Below are 13,113 nucleotides of genomic sequence, written 5' to 3' on the forward strand. Positions count from 1 at the left end.
GCGATGCATTCCTCATTCGCTCCCCTCCCCACCATCATTCATTCACCCCACTCAACCCAGGCATTGCCCACTAAGCATGGTCCCAGTGTACTCACCTGTTGGTCTGGAGGACCGTAGAGTAGCGCATACTGGGGAGGACCCCATCCACGAGTGTCTCCAACTCTTCTGACGTGAAGGCAGGGGCCCTTCCCCCAGTCGTAGCAGCCATTGTCACTTCCAGACCGAGGTCACAGCTGCACTTGCAGTATAGGTCCTCCCCTGTGGATGATCAGGTCTCGAGTGATTAAGCAGATAGAAAATGGCGGTTACGCCCGCTGCGGTGCGTACCGCGGCGATGCGTACCGCGACCGCCAGCGCACATCGTCATTGGCTCCTGAAACCCATAGGGTTCAATGTTAACCAATGCGGCTTTGCACCGCGGTCTTCGACCGCCTACCACCACGGTGTGCCACGCCAGCGCAATGACCTCACATCACATTGTCACACTTCACAGGTCAGGCAGCCGCCATTTCAAAGGCCCACATGGCTTAATTTCTACTGCGTCACACAGGCCTAGGCCTTGCATTGCCACTCATACAAGCCATTCAATGCATAAGAATCGTGTACAGTTCAAGCTGTGTGAACGTACCTGTGGGTTGATTGACTCTATGCTCCATGTTGTCCTTCCTAGGCACCGTCCACAGGGACTTGTGAGGAGATGGAGGGCTGTTCCCGTGTACAGACCGCTGGTGGACCTGTCGACAATGGAAGAACGACATGTCATACTGACATACAGACTTGACCGTGCCACTATACAGGAACTGTGTGCCCAGCTGGAGCCAGACCTGATGTCACCCATCCGCCAACCCACAGGGATTCCCCCTCTAGTGCAGGTTTTGTCAGTACTCCATTTTTTGGCTAGTGGATCATTCCAAACAACAGTGGCCATTTCATCTGGGATGTCTCAGCCTATGTTTTCGAAGGTTTTATCCAGAGTGTTATCTGCCCTGATGAAATACATGCGGAGCTACATTGTTTTCCCTGAGGTGGAGGATTTGGCTACAGTGAAGGGTGATTTCTATACCCTTGGACATATTCCCAACGTCATTGGTGCCATTGATGGGACCCATGTGGCTTTGGTACCCCCCAGAGGAAGTGAACAGGTGTACAGGAACAGAAAAAGTTATCATTTGATGAATGTCCAGGTGGTCTGTTTGGCAGACCAGTACATCTCCCAGGTAAATGCCAAGTACCCGGGGTCAGTGCATGACGCGTACATCATGCGAAATAGCAGCATCCCTTACATGATGGAACTACTTCAGAGACACCGTGTGTGGCTAATTGGTGACTCTGGTTACCCCAACCTGTCGTGGCTACTGACCCCAGTGAGGAATCCCAGGACAAGGGCAGAGGAACGGTACAATGAGGCCCATGGGCGTACTAGGAGGGTGATTGAGCGGACCTTCGGCCTCCTGAAGGCCAGGTTTAGGTGCCTGCATATGACAGGTGGATCCCTAATGTACTCACCAAAGAAGGTGTGTCATATCATCGTGGCCTGCTGTATGCTTCACAACCTGGCATTGCGCCGCCAGGTGCCTTTCCTGCAGGAGGATGGTCCAGATGGTGGTGTTGTGGCAGCGGTGGAACCTGTGGAGAGTGAAGAGGAGGAAGACGACGGGGACGACACAGACAACAGGGACAGAGTGATACTACAGTATTTTCAATAACACACAGGTAAGATTCAACACCGGCATTTTACAATTACTTACAGTCTCCTGCCTCTCTACTGTCTGGCCTATTCCCCCAATGTATGTTAACTGAGTTGTGACTTTCCCTTCCAATTTCAGCGATGTGGCCCCCACTGCGTGACCTCTGCTTTGTTTCCCCATGGACTACAGCTGTATGACATTGGTATGTTTTCATCACTGTGTAACTGGACATTTTGGCAGCATTATGTTCAACACATTTGTTCCCAATACAGGCAGACTCCAGTTTGTTTTTGTTCAATAAGTGTTTTTATTAAATTGCTGAATTTAGGGACATGGTGGGAAATCGGTGATGGGTGATGGTGGAGGAATGTCCATGGCAGAGTCCAGCTTTTCAGTCTCACAGGTGCATTGTAAATATGCCTGTGGAAGGTGGAGCAGGGGCAGTTAAAGGTTGGACAGGGTGACAATGTGGGACAGTGGGATGACATCAGGGGGTATCCTTTGCTGGCGGGGGTCTTGACATCCTACTCTGTCTTCTTACGAGATCTCAGGCCCCGCTTGCGGGGTGGTTCTTCTTCTGCAGGAGGTGGGGTTCTGGTGGCCTGTTGTTGTGTGGGGGCCTCCTGTCCACTAGCGCCGGCGGAGGTGGTTGCCTGTTCTTGGTCCATGCTAGTGTCAGGGGCCCTTTGTGGTGCCACATGGTCCCGCAATGTGGTGACAATCAGGTTGGGTGCCCCAACGATGGTGCCCATTGCGGAACTGATGGTTCTAAGTTCTTCCCTGAACCCCATGTACTGTTGCTCCTGCATGATCTGGATCTCCTGGAACCTGGCCAGTACCGTCGCCATCGTCTCCTGGGAGTGGTGGTATGCTCCCATGATGGAGGATAGGGCCTCGTGGAGAGTGGGTTCCCTGGGCCTGTCCCCCCCCTGTCGCACAGCAGCCCTCCCAGTTCCCCTGTTTCCAGGTGCCTCCGTCCCCTGGACCGTGTGCCCACTACCACTGCCCCCAGGTCCCTGTTGTTGTTGGGGTGGTGGGTTAACCTGGGTGCCCTGTAGTGGTGGACACACCGCTGATTGATGTGTCCTGGAGACAGAGGCATGGGCCCGCTGGGTGGGAGCTGTGCTGGTGTTCCCAGAGGGGGTTAGGTCTGCTGTGGCCAGTGGCTGTGTGAGGGGAACCGACTGTCCAGAGGTCCCCGATGGTCCGGGCTGGTCCTCCGGGTCCAGGGAGACAGAGCTGCTGACATCACTGGGGGCCTCTTCTGGGGGTGGGATGGACATTTCTGGACCCTCCTGGGCGGTGTGGTGGCGTTCGGGTCCTGCAGGGGTATAGAAGTATGGTTATTGCTTCAGTATGTTCCATATCGGTCAATGGGTGGGTGCCCGTGTACCCCAGTGCTGGCATTCCAGTGTGGGGGCTTTTGTGAGGGTGGCTTGTGGGGGGGATGGGTATGTGCAGTGGGCATGCTTTGGTGATGGGTGTCCATGCTTTGTGGACGCATGCAGGTCTTGGTGTTGGGATGGGTGGGTTGTGATGGTGTGCCATTTGCAGGGAGTAGGTGTGATGGGGGTGGGGGTATGATTTGGGATGCAGGTGGGGTGGGGGTGGGAAGAAGTAGTTAAGATCTGACTTACCAGAGTCCATTCCTCCAGATACTCCTGCGAGGCCCTCAGGATGCAGGATGAGCAAGACTTGCTCCTCCCATGCTGTAAATTCTGGGGGAGTAGGTGGGGGTCCGCCGCCAGTCTTCTGCACCGCAATGTTGTGTCGGGATACCATGGAATGCACCTTCCCCCGTAGGTCGTTCCATCGCTTCCTGATGTCATCCCGATTTCGTGGATGCTGTCCCACAGCGTTGACCCTGTTGACTATCCTTTGCCATAGCTCCATCTTCCTGGCAATGGTGGTGTGCTGCACCTGTGTCCCGAAGAGCTGGGGCTCTACCCGAACTATTTCCTCCACCATGACCCGGAGTTCGGCGTCTGAGAACCGGGGGTGTCTTTGGGATGCCATAGGGTGATGTGGATGGGGTGTGGGTTGGTGTATGTGTTGATGAGTGTGGTGAGTGTGGTGATGTGTGGTGTTTTGTGCATGGATATTGTATGGGTGATGGTGTGGTTTGCCTCTGTGTGATGGTGTTGTCTGAGCAGTGCTGTCTATCTCTGGCTTTCTGTCGATTTTGTTTTTCGAAGGGGTTTGTAGCTGATGTGGGTGTGTGTTTTATATTGTATTGGGTGTGTGGAAGTGTTGTTTGTATGTGTATCAGGTGTGTGTGTTTCAAATTGTCCAATGTGGTTGTGTTTTGTAAGGGTGTGTGTATTTTGACCGCGGCGGTGTGTACCGCCAATGGAATACCGCGGGTGAAAGACCGCCGCGTGGATTCGTGGGTCGTAATGGCATGGGCGTATTTCTGTTGGCGTGACGGTGGAGGTTTAGTCATCGCCAGTTTTTCGCTGCCCTTTGGTGTGGCGGACTTTTGTGGATGTCGGGTTTTTGGCGGTTTGCCAGTTGCGGGTCAGAATGACCGTGGCGGTTTACCGCGGCCCCGTCTGTGTTATGGCGGTCTTCTGACCGGGGGTAAGCGCCTTTTACCGCCGAAGTCAGAATGACCCCCTTTGTCTTTAAAGGATAAGAAGTAGATTCGATGATCAGCAACAGGTAGGAAAGTACTGGAAGGGCTACCTGCAACACCAACAACAAGGATAACTCCAGCTGACAAGCTTCACCTGGCTTTTACTTGGATTGACCAGGTACATTGTGGGATTTGTAGTCCTAGACCCCAAGAGACAAAGCAGCGTTTCAGAACCCTTGACTGGTACTGTGGATCACTTTCCTGCATAAAGAAACATTTCCGGAAATAAGTGTAAAAGTGTTACATCGCAGTCTGGAGTATTCTTGATTTTGTCCCGGTCCAGCATAACCTTTTTTTAAACCCTTTGTGCACTATTTGCTTCTAAGCGCTAGTTTTACTTTTAATCTTTAAAAGACCATATCTCTGATTTTTTGTCAATTTGGTGTAATTTTAAAGATAACAATGTTTCCTATTCTTATAAATTGGTGTTGGATTTATATTGTGTGTTGTCTTTTACTTGTTAACTGTTTGTTCATATTAAATGCTTTACATGCTCGTCGACTTCTTATGGGCCAAGCTACCAAGGCTTGAGCAAGGATTAATTTATTGAGACCTTTAGTAGACATTATGTGAGATTATGGCCTATGACTAAGTGTGGGTACCCACCTGCCCATACTAATAATCCACTTTCCAAAATATGCTATAAACCATCAATTTCAATTCCATTGAGAGTAAAATATCTAGTTCATACATACAACACTATGCCTCGTATACATTCAAGGGGTAATTCATTGATGATAAATCATGTTTTTTTTAAATACTTGAAATGTGAAGTGAAAACACACATATAATTCTAAATAATTAAGAAAATTAAGATTGACATAAAGCGATTCCTTCCATCAGTATCTCTACATCAGTGATCAAAAATAAAATTGCAAAAAAAAACTACACAAAACAAAACTAGATTACTAAAAAATCGAAATGACACTCAGGTCATAAATCTCTTTGTTGTTTAAAAGAACAGAGACAATGTGCTGAGAGAATCTAGCTCCAGATGTATGTATTATTCTCCTTCAGTGTTTAACCCGATGGGTATTTTACTATTCAAATTTAGAATATACTTGGATTTAAGCCTCCTCAATCACTGCTTCATATGGCTACTCCTCATGCTCTTGGGCAATGAGTCAATTACAAAATAGCTAAAATCTGCATCATTGCTGCTGTGAACATCCTGAAAATGACATGCCACTGGGTAACCATGGTCTTTGTTTTTTATAGCTCTAATGTGCTGCAGGATCCTCTTGTGGACTATCAGGATTGTACTCCTGCATATATTTTGGGGAATGTGCCCTTCAATATTTACAGAACTAAATCACTTTTAAAATGAAACACTTTGCAGATTTTAAATATAGTGTCCACCAGAGGTGGCATGACTTTTGTTGTGTTTATCCAATAGTGGCAGGCTTTACATTTATGTCATCTTTTAAATTGTGGGTTACCAACTAACCATCCCTCAAAAACTGAAATCTCAGGCTGCTCTCAAGAAATTTCTGTTGAATAGACCTTGGCCTTCGAGATATGTCTTATAATCAGATTGCTTTTTATAAGGTGCCAGTGCTTTAATCATCCTTAACTCTTGTTTGCTTTGTTTATGGTGAGCCATCTTGAAGAACAAAAGAGTCTCACAATTGTTTATGTTGGCTTTGTGCCTAGCTGCTTCATCTACCTCCTGGCTGTAGCCTTGTGCTAAGAATCTGCTAGTTAACTCTCCACCTCCACCAATTGTTGCTGGTCACTGCAATTGTACCTCATTCGCAGATTCTCAGCAAAGGGGATACTATATTTAAACTTATTTGGATGGAAGCTCCGAGCATATAATGTGGAGTTACCAGTAATGGGTTTCCATAAGTTTTTGTATGAACCCTGCCATCTTTCACAAAGACTGTTAGATCTAGAAAGCAAACTTCCTTTCTACTGAAGGTAGTGGTAAATTGTAAATTCAACTAGTTATCATTCAGCTTGTCAGTGAAGACCTCATTTCCCCTGCAAACGACACATAAGTTGTCAATGGAGCTTGTTCAAAGGACTACTTTCTTTGACCATTCAACAGTTGTATGAGCACCTCCCATCAGCCCCCATGCACATTTTCATAGCTGGGGGCAAAGCAGGTGCCTATAGCTGTTCCTTTCACCTGCCAGTAGATCTCTTTGTCAAACAGGAAATAAAATATTATGGAGGCACCAATGTGTCATGGCTAATAACATTTTTATATGTTTGTACAGGGACACCGGTCTAGCAACAAGAATGTGTGCTGTGATCTTTAGGCCATCTTGGTGGAAAATAATAGTATAGTGGTATGTCACATCCATGAACATTAATACATAACTCTCCTCCCAAGCCACATCATAAATTCTTCTTAAAAGGTTCCCAGTGTCCTTAATATATAAAGTCAAATTTGAAACATACTCGTACAGGAAGAAATCACTGTATCTGGATGTGTTTTCAAATAAACCATAGGTGGCTGAAAGTATTGGATTACCAAGGGGAGCACTGGCATTTTTGTGTACTTTAGGTATAAGATATACATATACTGGTGGTCGCCAGTAGGTAGTTATAGTTAGGACATGGTTTCCATAGGAAAAGAGGGTTTTTTTTGCCAATAACTTTGGAATCATTTGATGAATTGTTACAAACGTTTCTAAACTAGTATGTCATTCAGTTCAGCAGTTGTGTTGAAAGTTGTGGGGGCCAAGAAAAAGGGGGGGGGGGCAAAGCTCTTTCCCCATACAATTTCCTATAAAGCCTGAACCACTGGGCAGAATTACACCAAATTTGGCAGAAAGGTATTTCTTAGTCCAGAAAGAGCCCTTTTAGTTATTTGGTGTATATCTGTTCAGTAGTTTTTGAGATAATAAATGGAAACCAAATGTATCTATCTCGAGCTCGAGCCCTTTGTGAATCCAACCGACCTGTTGCAGAGATCTGACAGGCTGGCAACACTGTGTTGGCAGCCATTTTGGGAATCAAACTCAACAGAACCACAAACAAAACGATAAGAAATAATAAAAGGGGGCAGGTTAGGAATACCCTGAATACCTAAGCTTGATGCTGGGGTCTCCCAGGGACCTTGGCTGGGCCAAACATATTATTTTTTAAATTATTCACAGCAAAAGTCATGGTGGATTCATAAATTCAGACAAAAATGTAAAAAAAAACAAGCACACTGTCCCGTGCTTGCTCACAATTTTGTTCCTGGCTGGGCCAGGGCCCAGGAGCATGCGCAATTTATAGAAAAAAAGGAGGTAGGTGCTTCGGACCCCACTACTAGGGCTCTTGTGAGCCATGGGGACCACCACCTCCCTGAGGCTTTTTACAGATATTGGAGGGGGGCTGTGAGGTACCCCTCCATTGAGCTCTTAGGAGCCACAGCGACCACCACCTCCCTGGGACTTGATTCTTAAGATGGAGAGGTGGCACACAGACCCACCCTCTTGTTGCTGTTAGGAAGTCCTGATGACCACCCCATACCCAGGGCAAATGTAAAAACTTTGAAAGTGGGGCCCTGCAGACCCCCCGGGCTCCAGGGATCACCACCTACCTGGGGCAGGCCCCATAAGCTGACAGTCCCCACCAAGCAAGTCCACTCTTAGCAGGCAGGAGTAGGAAAACTGCGTCTGCTCACTGGGAGCATAGTTTGCATGAATGGCACAAGGTTATGTGGTTATAGGGGTTTGGCCACAGGCTAGGCCCTGTGGTCAACTGCTGCCATGCACAGCCAAAGACCGTGCGCGGCCTCGGTTAGATTAACGTATAGTAATTCAAATTGCTTTACATTAAAAAAACACAGAAATTCACTTAAAAAACAAAGGTTCCAGAAACGTTAGGTAAGGTAACTATAACTCGCGCCCTCATCATGGACTACTAATTACCTGACAAATTACAGTACTCATGACATCTTTGAAGACAGCATTTATTAAAGCAATGTAATATTTACAGTAAAATCTTTGACGAAAAAACTGTGCATGGCGAGAGCCCACTTATCGTAGACCATGTGTTATAATTATTTGAGATAACTCTAACTATAACTGGTAAATTTCTATGGCTTTGTACATTTACATTTATCCATATCTGTATATCTATATATATATATTTATATATATATATATATATATATATATATATATATATATATATATATATAGCGCATATAGGGCCTCTATCGAGACTTATAATTCTATGCTCCTGGATTGGTATGACCGAGGCTTAGTGAACAAAGATGAATTTGACTTTTTGATGGTGAAAAAACCAATAGCACCGTGTTTTTATATATTGCCCAAGATTCATAAAGATAGTGAGAACCCGCCAGGAAGACCAATAGTATCAGCAAAAGGCAGTCTCCTGGAAAATACATCTATTTACCTGGCTCATTTCTTATGTCCTTATGTTTTGAGTTTGGCTTCATATTGTAGGGATAGAATGGATTTTATTACTAAAATTAAAGACATCCCTTGGAAGCAGAGTTACATTATGGCAACTATAGATGTGGTATCCCTTTATACCAGTATTAATCATGACTTAGGGATCAAGGCCTGTGAATACTTTTTTAGGGACAAACATTTGAAGATGTGTGCACATACAAAAATTTTATCAGAAATGTTGAGATTCTGTTTGGAAAATAACTTATTTTTATATGATGATAAGTGGTTCAGGCAGATTACAGGAACTGCGATGGGGAGCTGCTTTGCTCTGAGTTTTGCATATCTATTTATGGGCTGGTGGGAAACCCAACATGTGATGACAGAAGATAATGACAGATGGATGCAATATTTGATTTTTTGGACAAGATTTATAGATGCTACCTTTATAATATGGCATGGCCCGGTGGATGTTCTATTGGAATTTGTGGAAGGTCTACAAAGGAATGAATTTAATCTGAAATTTACATATAAAATGGATAGGTGGATGATGGAGTTTTTGGATGTTTTAGTCAGAATAGAGGGTGACAAAGTACAGACAAGTCTACAGAGGAAAAGTACAGCAGGTAACAGCATTTTACATGCTAGGAGTGCCCATCCCACCAAACTTAAATGGAGTATACCCTATGGGGAACTGTTAAGGGCGAGGAGGAATTGTAGCACTAATATGGGTTTTGAGAAAGAACAAAGGAATATGATTGCCAGGTTTAGAGCTAGAGGTTATCCTGGCAGTGTCATTAGGGATGCTTGTAACAAAGTAGCAAATATTAATCGGGAGAGCATCCCTTTCCCAAAAAAATGAGTTAGTAATGAGAGGGTGATAAGATGTATCACTACCTTTAATGCCGGCTCTAAAGCAATGGTGGATATTTTGAAGCAATGTTGGCATTTAATCAAAACGGACAAGATTATAGGTTCATTAGTTGGCCCTTATCCGAGAACAACATATAGGAAGAATAGATCTCTGTGGGATATTCTGGTACATAGTTATATTAATGAAAATAGGAATGGACATATGGGATTTATGAAGCAGATAGGCTTTTATAAATGCATGAGATGTAAGGCATGTAAGTATAGTAAGAACTGTAAAACATATATGTTGCCCACAGGGGAGGAGAGGAAAATTAACAAGTTTATAATTTGTAACTCAGATTATACTGTATATGTTATTAAGTGCCTGTGTAACCTCTGGTATGTGGGCAGCACAATCTTCCCTGTCAAGAAAAGGATATTGGAACATTGGAGTGTATTAAGAACAATGATGTTAATTACCCAATAGCTCGACACTGCAGAGAAACCCATGAGGGGAGAGTTGATGGTGTGTATTTTTTTGGAATTGACAGGGCTATTTTATCCCCACGAGGAGGAGACAGAGAACAGACCTTGAGAAAGATGGAATCAGAGTATATTATTAGACTTAATAGCAGAGCCCCGTGGGGGTTGAACCAGGATGAAAAACTGTATGTACATGTGGGTTAATGGGATTTGTATGATGATTAGGCGCTGTTTTGACTTGATTAGCTGATACCATCACCCCGGATTGTGAAATTAACTGTAAGAATTAATTATTATGAAAGCATGTTTGCGTTAATAGTCTTAAATTTTCTTAGTAGTAATGAATTTGGGTTTAAAATGTTATTAGTAGGGATAAGATTATGAGTTAAATTCCCTATCGGAGATATCGTTATGATGGGATAATGAGTGATATCTGGGTTATTTATTCAATTATTTAGCAACAAATGTTGAGATTGATGAAAAAATTGCCCCTTTTTTGTGAAATGAATTTTGGGAGAAGTTATGAGACAATGATCTAACATTGAAGGAAATATTTGAATTATTAGAGTTGGTTGAGTATTGTTTTTTGATGTTTAAGACTGTTAATTGGGTAGTATTTTTTCCATGTCTATTGGTAAACAGGATATAAATAAGGAGGGGGAGGGGGTGCAGTTTGTATATTTATTCTTTGAAATAAGGTGGACTATGAAGAAGACCGTTCAGGTTGAAACGCGTTGCCCGTAGCCTTAGAATGTTACTTCAGTTTCGTGTTACCGGTTTGGAATAAATCAATTATTGTGCAGCAGTACAGAGTGCCGGTGTTCTCCTTTGATTGCGGACTGGGAAGACATTTTTAAATAATTACGGAGCCTGCATCCGGAATCATGCACCGGCCCCGTAGGTGGTCGTAGTCAGCTGCTGCAGCACGTTGCTTTAATATATATATATATATATATATATATATATATATATATATATATATATATATATATATATCCATATAACCTTTCATCTTTCTGGGTATCATTGTTACATCTACACATTCCTACTAGGGAATACATTCAGTTTTTTCGCTATTATCTGTCTGGATATGCTATTGGTCTCTCTCGTGTATTTTGGAAATGTTACTAAAAGCGAGCTTTCTTAGACAGGGCAACCCCAATTCAAACCAAGCGCCTCTTTCTACAAATATCATCTGTGTAACCACAGAAGTCACATTTTTTAAATTTTGGTGCAACTTACCTGAGTATTAGGTCTTGTTGGATATGAAAAATGGATGTTTTTGAATTCAACCCTTCCTGTGAATCGGTCTGGTTTGTGTCCATCTGTGGAGCTGCTATCTATAAGACGTTTCTAAGTAATTAAAGTAAAACAAAGGAGATCAATAAACTGTCTGAATATGAAAAACAAAAGTCAGTTTGTTTTAGTGCTTGGAAAGCCAACCTGGCAAGGATTTCATCTGAGAGTACAATGTCTGACAATGCTAGAGATGTGCAATATGTAGTATATTAGTAAACCAATAATGATTAAGTTTAAAAAAAGGACGTGGCAACTACTTTTTAACAGTTCAGACTTACCATAAATTTACCACATATCCTGAAAACATAGAATACGATTGGCAAAGCTGCCTAGCATTTTCAAAATATTAATCTATGATATAGTTGTGAGTTAGGAAAAGCACCAGAGCTAAACCTTGTTTTTACTGGGACACTGGAACGAGTGGAAGAAAAAAACATTGCTACCCAAGTTTTCATTCAATAAAGCATAACCCTTTATATAAATACTGTGTGAAATGTAGTTACTGGTTGAGGGCAAAACCCTATTCAAGCATCAGCCATGACTCTAGTCAGATTGAAGTCACAAGCAACCCCCAAATTAATCCTTGCTTAACCTTTTAGTATCTTGGCACAAAAACAGTCAGGCTTAGCTTAAAAGATGCAGTATTAAAGGAGCTATGCAGCATTTCAAACAGTAATAGACCGAGAACAACACATAAGAAAAGTACCACACCAATTCAGAAAAATACAGTAGAATGCATTCAATTATTTGACACCAAAATTACAAAAATCCAATCAATAGAACTGAAGATATTTATTCAACTTCAAAGAATTAAGTGTAAATTGTGCCTAGAAGCATGAAGAACCAAGTGTGGTTATCTAGACACACTGGACTGTGACAAAGTCACAAGTTCAGGCTGACCATGATGTAGCTTCGCCCGGCTACAGGAATCAAGTTAGGCATGCTGAACAAAAGTACCTTAAAACCTGGTTGGTGAAGCATTGCGAGATCCCACTGCATCTTGCAGTGGCAGTTCCGAGGACCTGTGGAGCTGTGATGCAGAGTCCTGCATCATCGTTGAGGATGCAGTCCAGAGGGGCTTGTGATTCAAAGTTATGTGTCGAAGATGGCTTGTGCACCGGTGGTTCCGAAGAAGATGCAGAGTTGTGATGTGGTGTTCTGCATCATCATTGAGGATGCCGTCAACAAGGGGATTACAATGCGAAGCCCTGCATTGAGGATGCATCACTTAGTAGAGGTTCAGAGGATGCTGCAGCCTGGAATGCGAGTTCCTGAATGTTTCATGCAACAATGGTTTTGAAGAGGCTGCATGGAGATGCACTGAGCTGGATCAGTTATTCACACAGGACCACACAGGACCACAGCTGGGCTGGCAGAACTCCTTCAGGCCCACTTCCAAGGGCCCAGGACTGGGTTGGCACCACTTGGAGGGCAAAGCTCCGAACAAGTAGCTTCAAAGTGCTTGGTTCAAGTTGGTTGGAGCCTTTTTTGTCCCCGAGGCTTTGATAAGCAGGCCAGCCAACTAGCCCTTGGAGTCACTCTGGTGGTTATGGCTTCAAGATGAAGGTCCAGTCCTGTCACTCACTCAGCAGAGCAGCAGGACAATAGATTAGCATTCCTTCTTGTAGTGCAGCAAAACAGTTACTTTAAGTCTTTGTTAGGTCCAGGGATGTACTAAAGTGTTGAGTCTGATAGTCCATTAATCATACCTGGTACCCACTTTAAAGTAGGAGAAGGTTCCAGAGGTTTTCACCCCAGAGATATTTGCAATTTCCTGCCCCCCCTTGTCCTGGCCCCAGCT

General features: G+C 43.9%; 1 protein-coding gene across 1 annotated transcript in view; it reads right to left on the reverse strand.

The window, feature by feature from the left end:
• Positions 1 to 13,113, reverse strand: part of LOC138262462 (ATP-dependent translocase ABCB1-like) — a 571,226-nt gene that overhangs the window by 402,643 nt on the left and 155,470 nt on the right. The window contains exon 8 of the mRNA XM_069212358.1: positions 11,256 to 11,366. Coding sequence (XP_069068459.1) covers positions 11,256 to 11,366 — 111 coding nt within the window. The remainder of the gene's footprint in view (positions 1 to 11,255; positions 11,367 to 13,113) is intronic.

Source organism: Pleurodeles waltl, chromosome 10, assembly GCF_031143425.1.
Source record: "Pleurodeles waltl isolate 20211129_DDA chromosome 10, aPleWal1.hap1.20221129, whole genome shotgun sequence".
Classification (NCBI taxonomy): Eukaryota; Metazoa; Chordata; class Amphibia; order Caudata; family Salamandridae; genus Pleurodeles; species Pleurodeles waltl.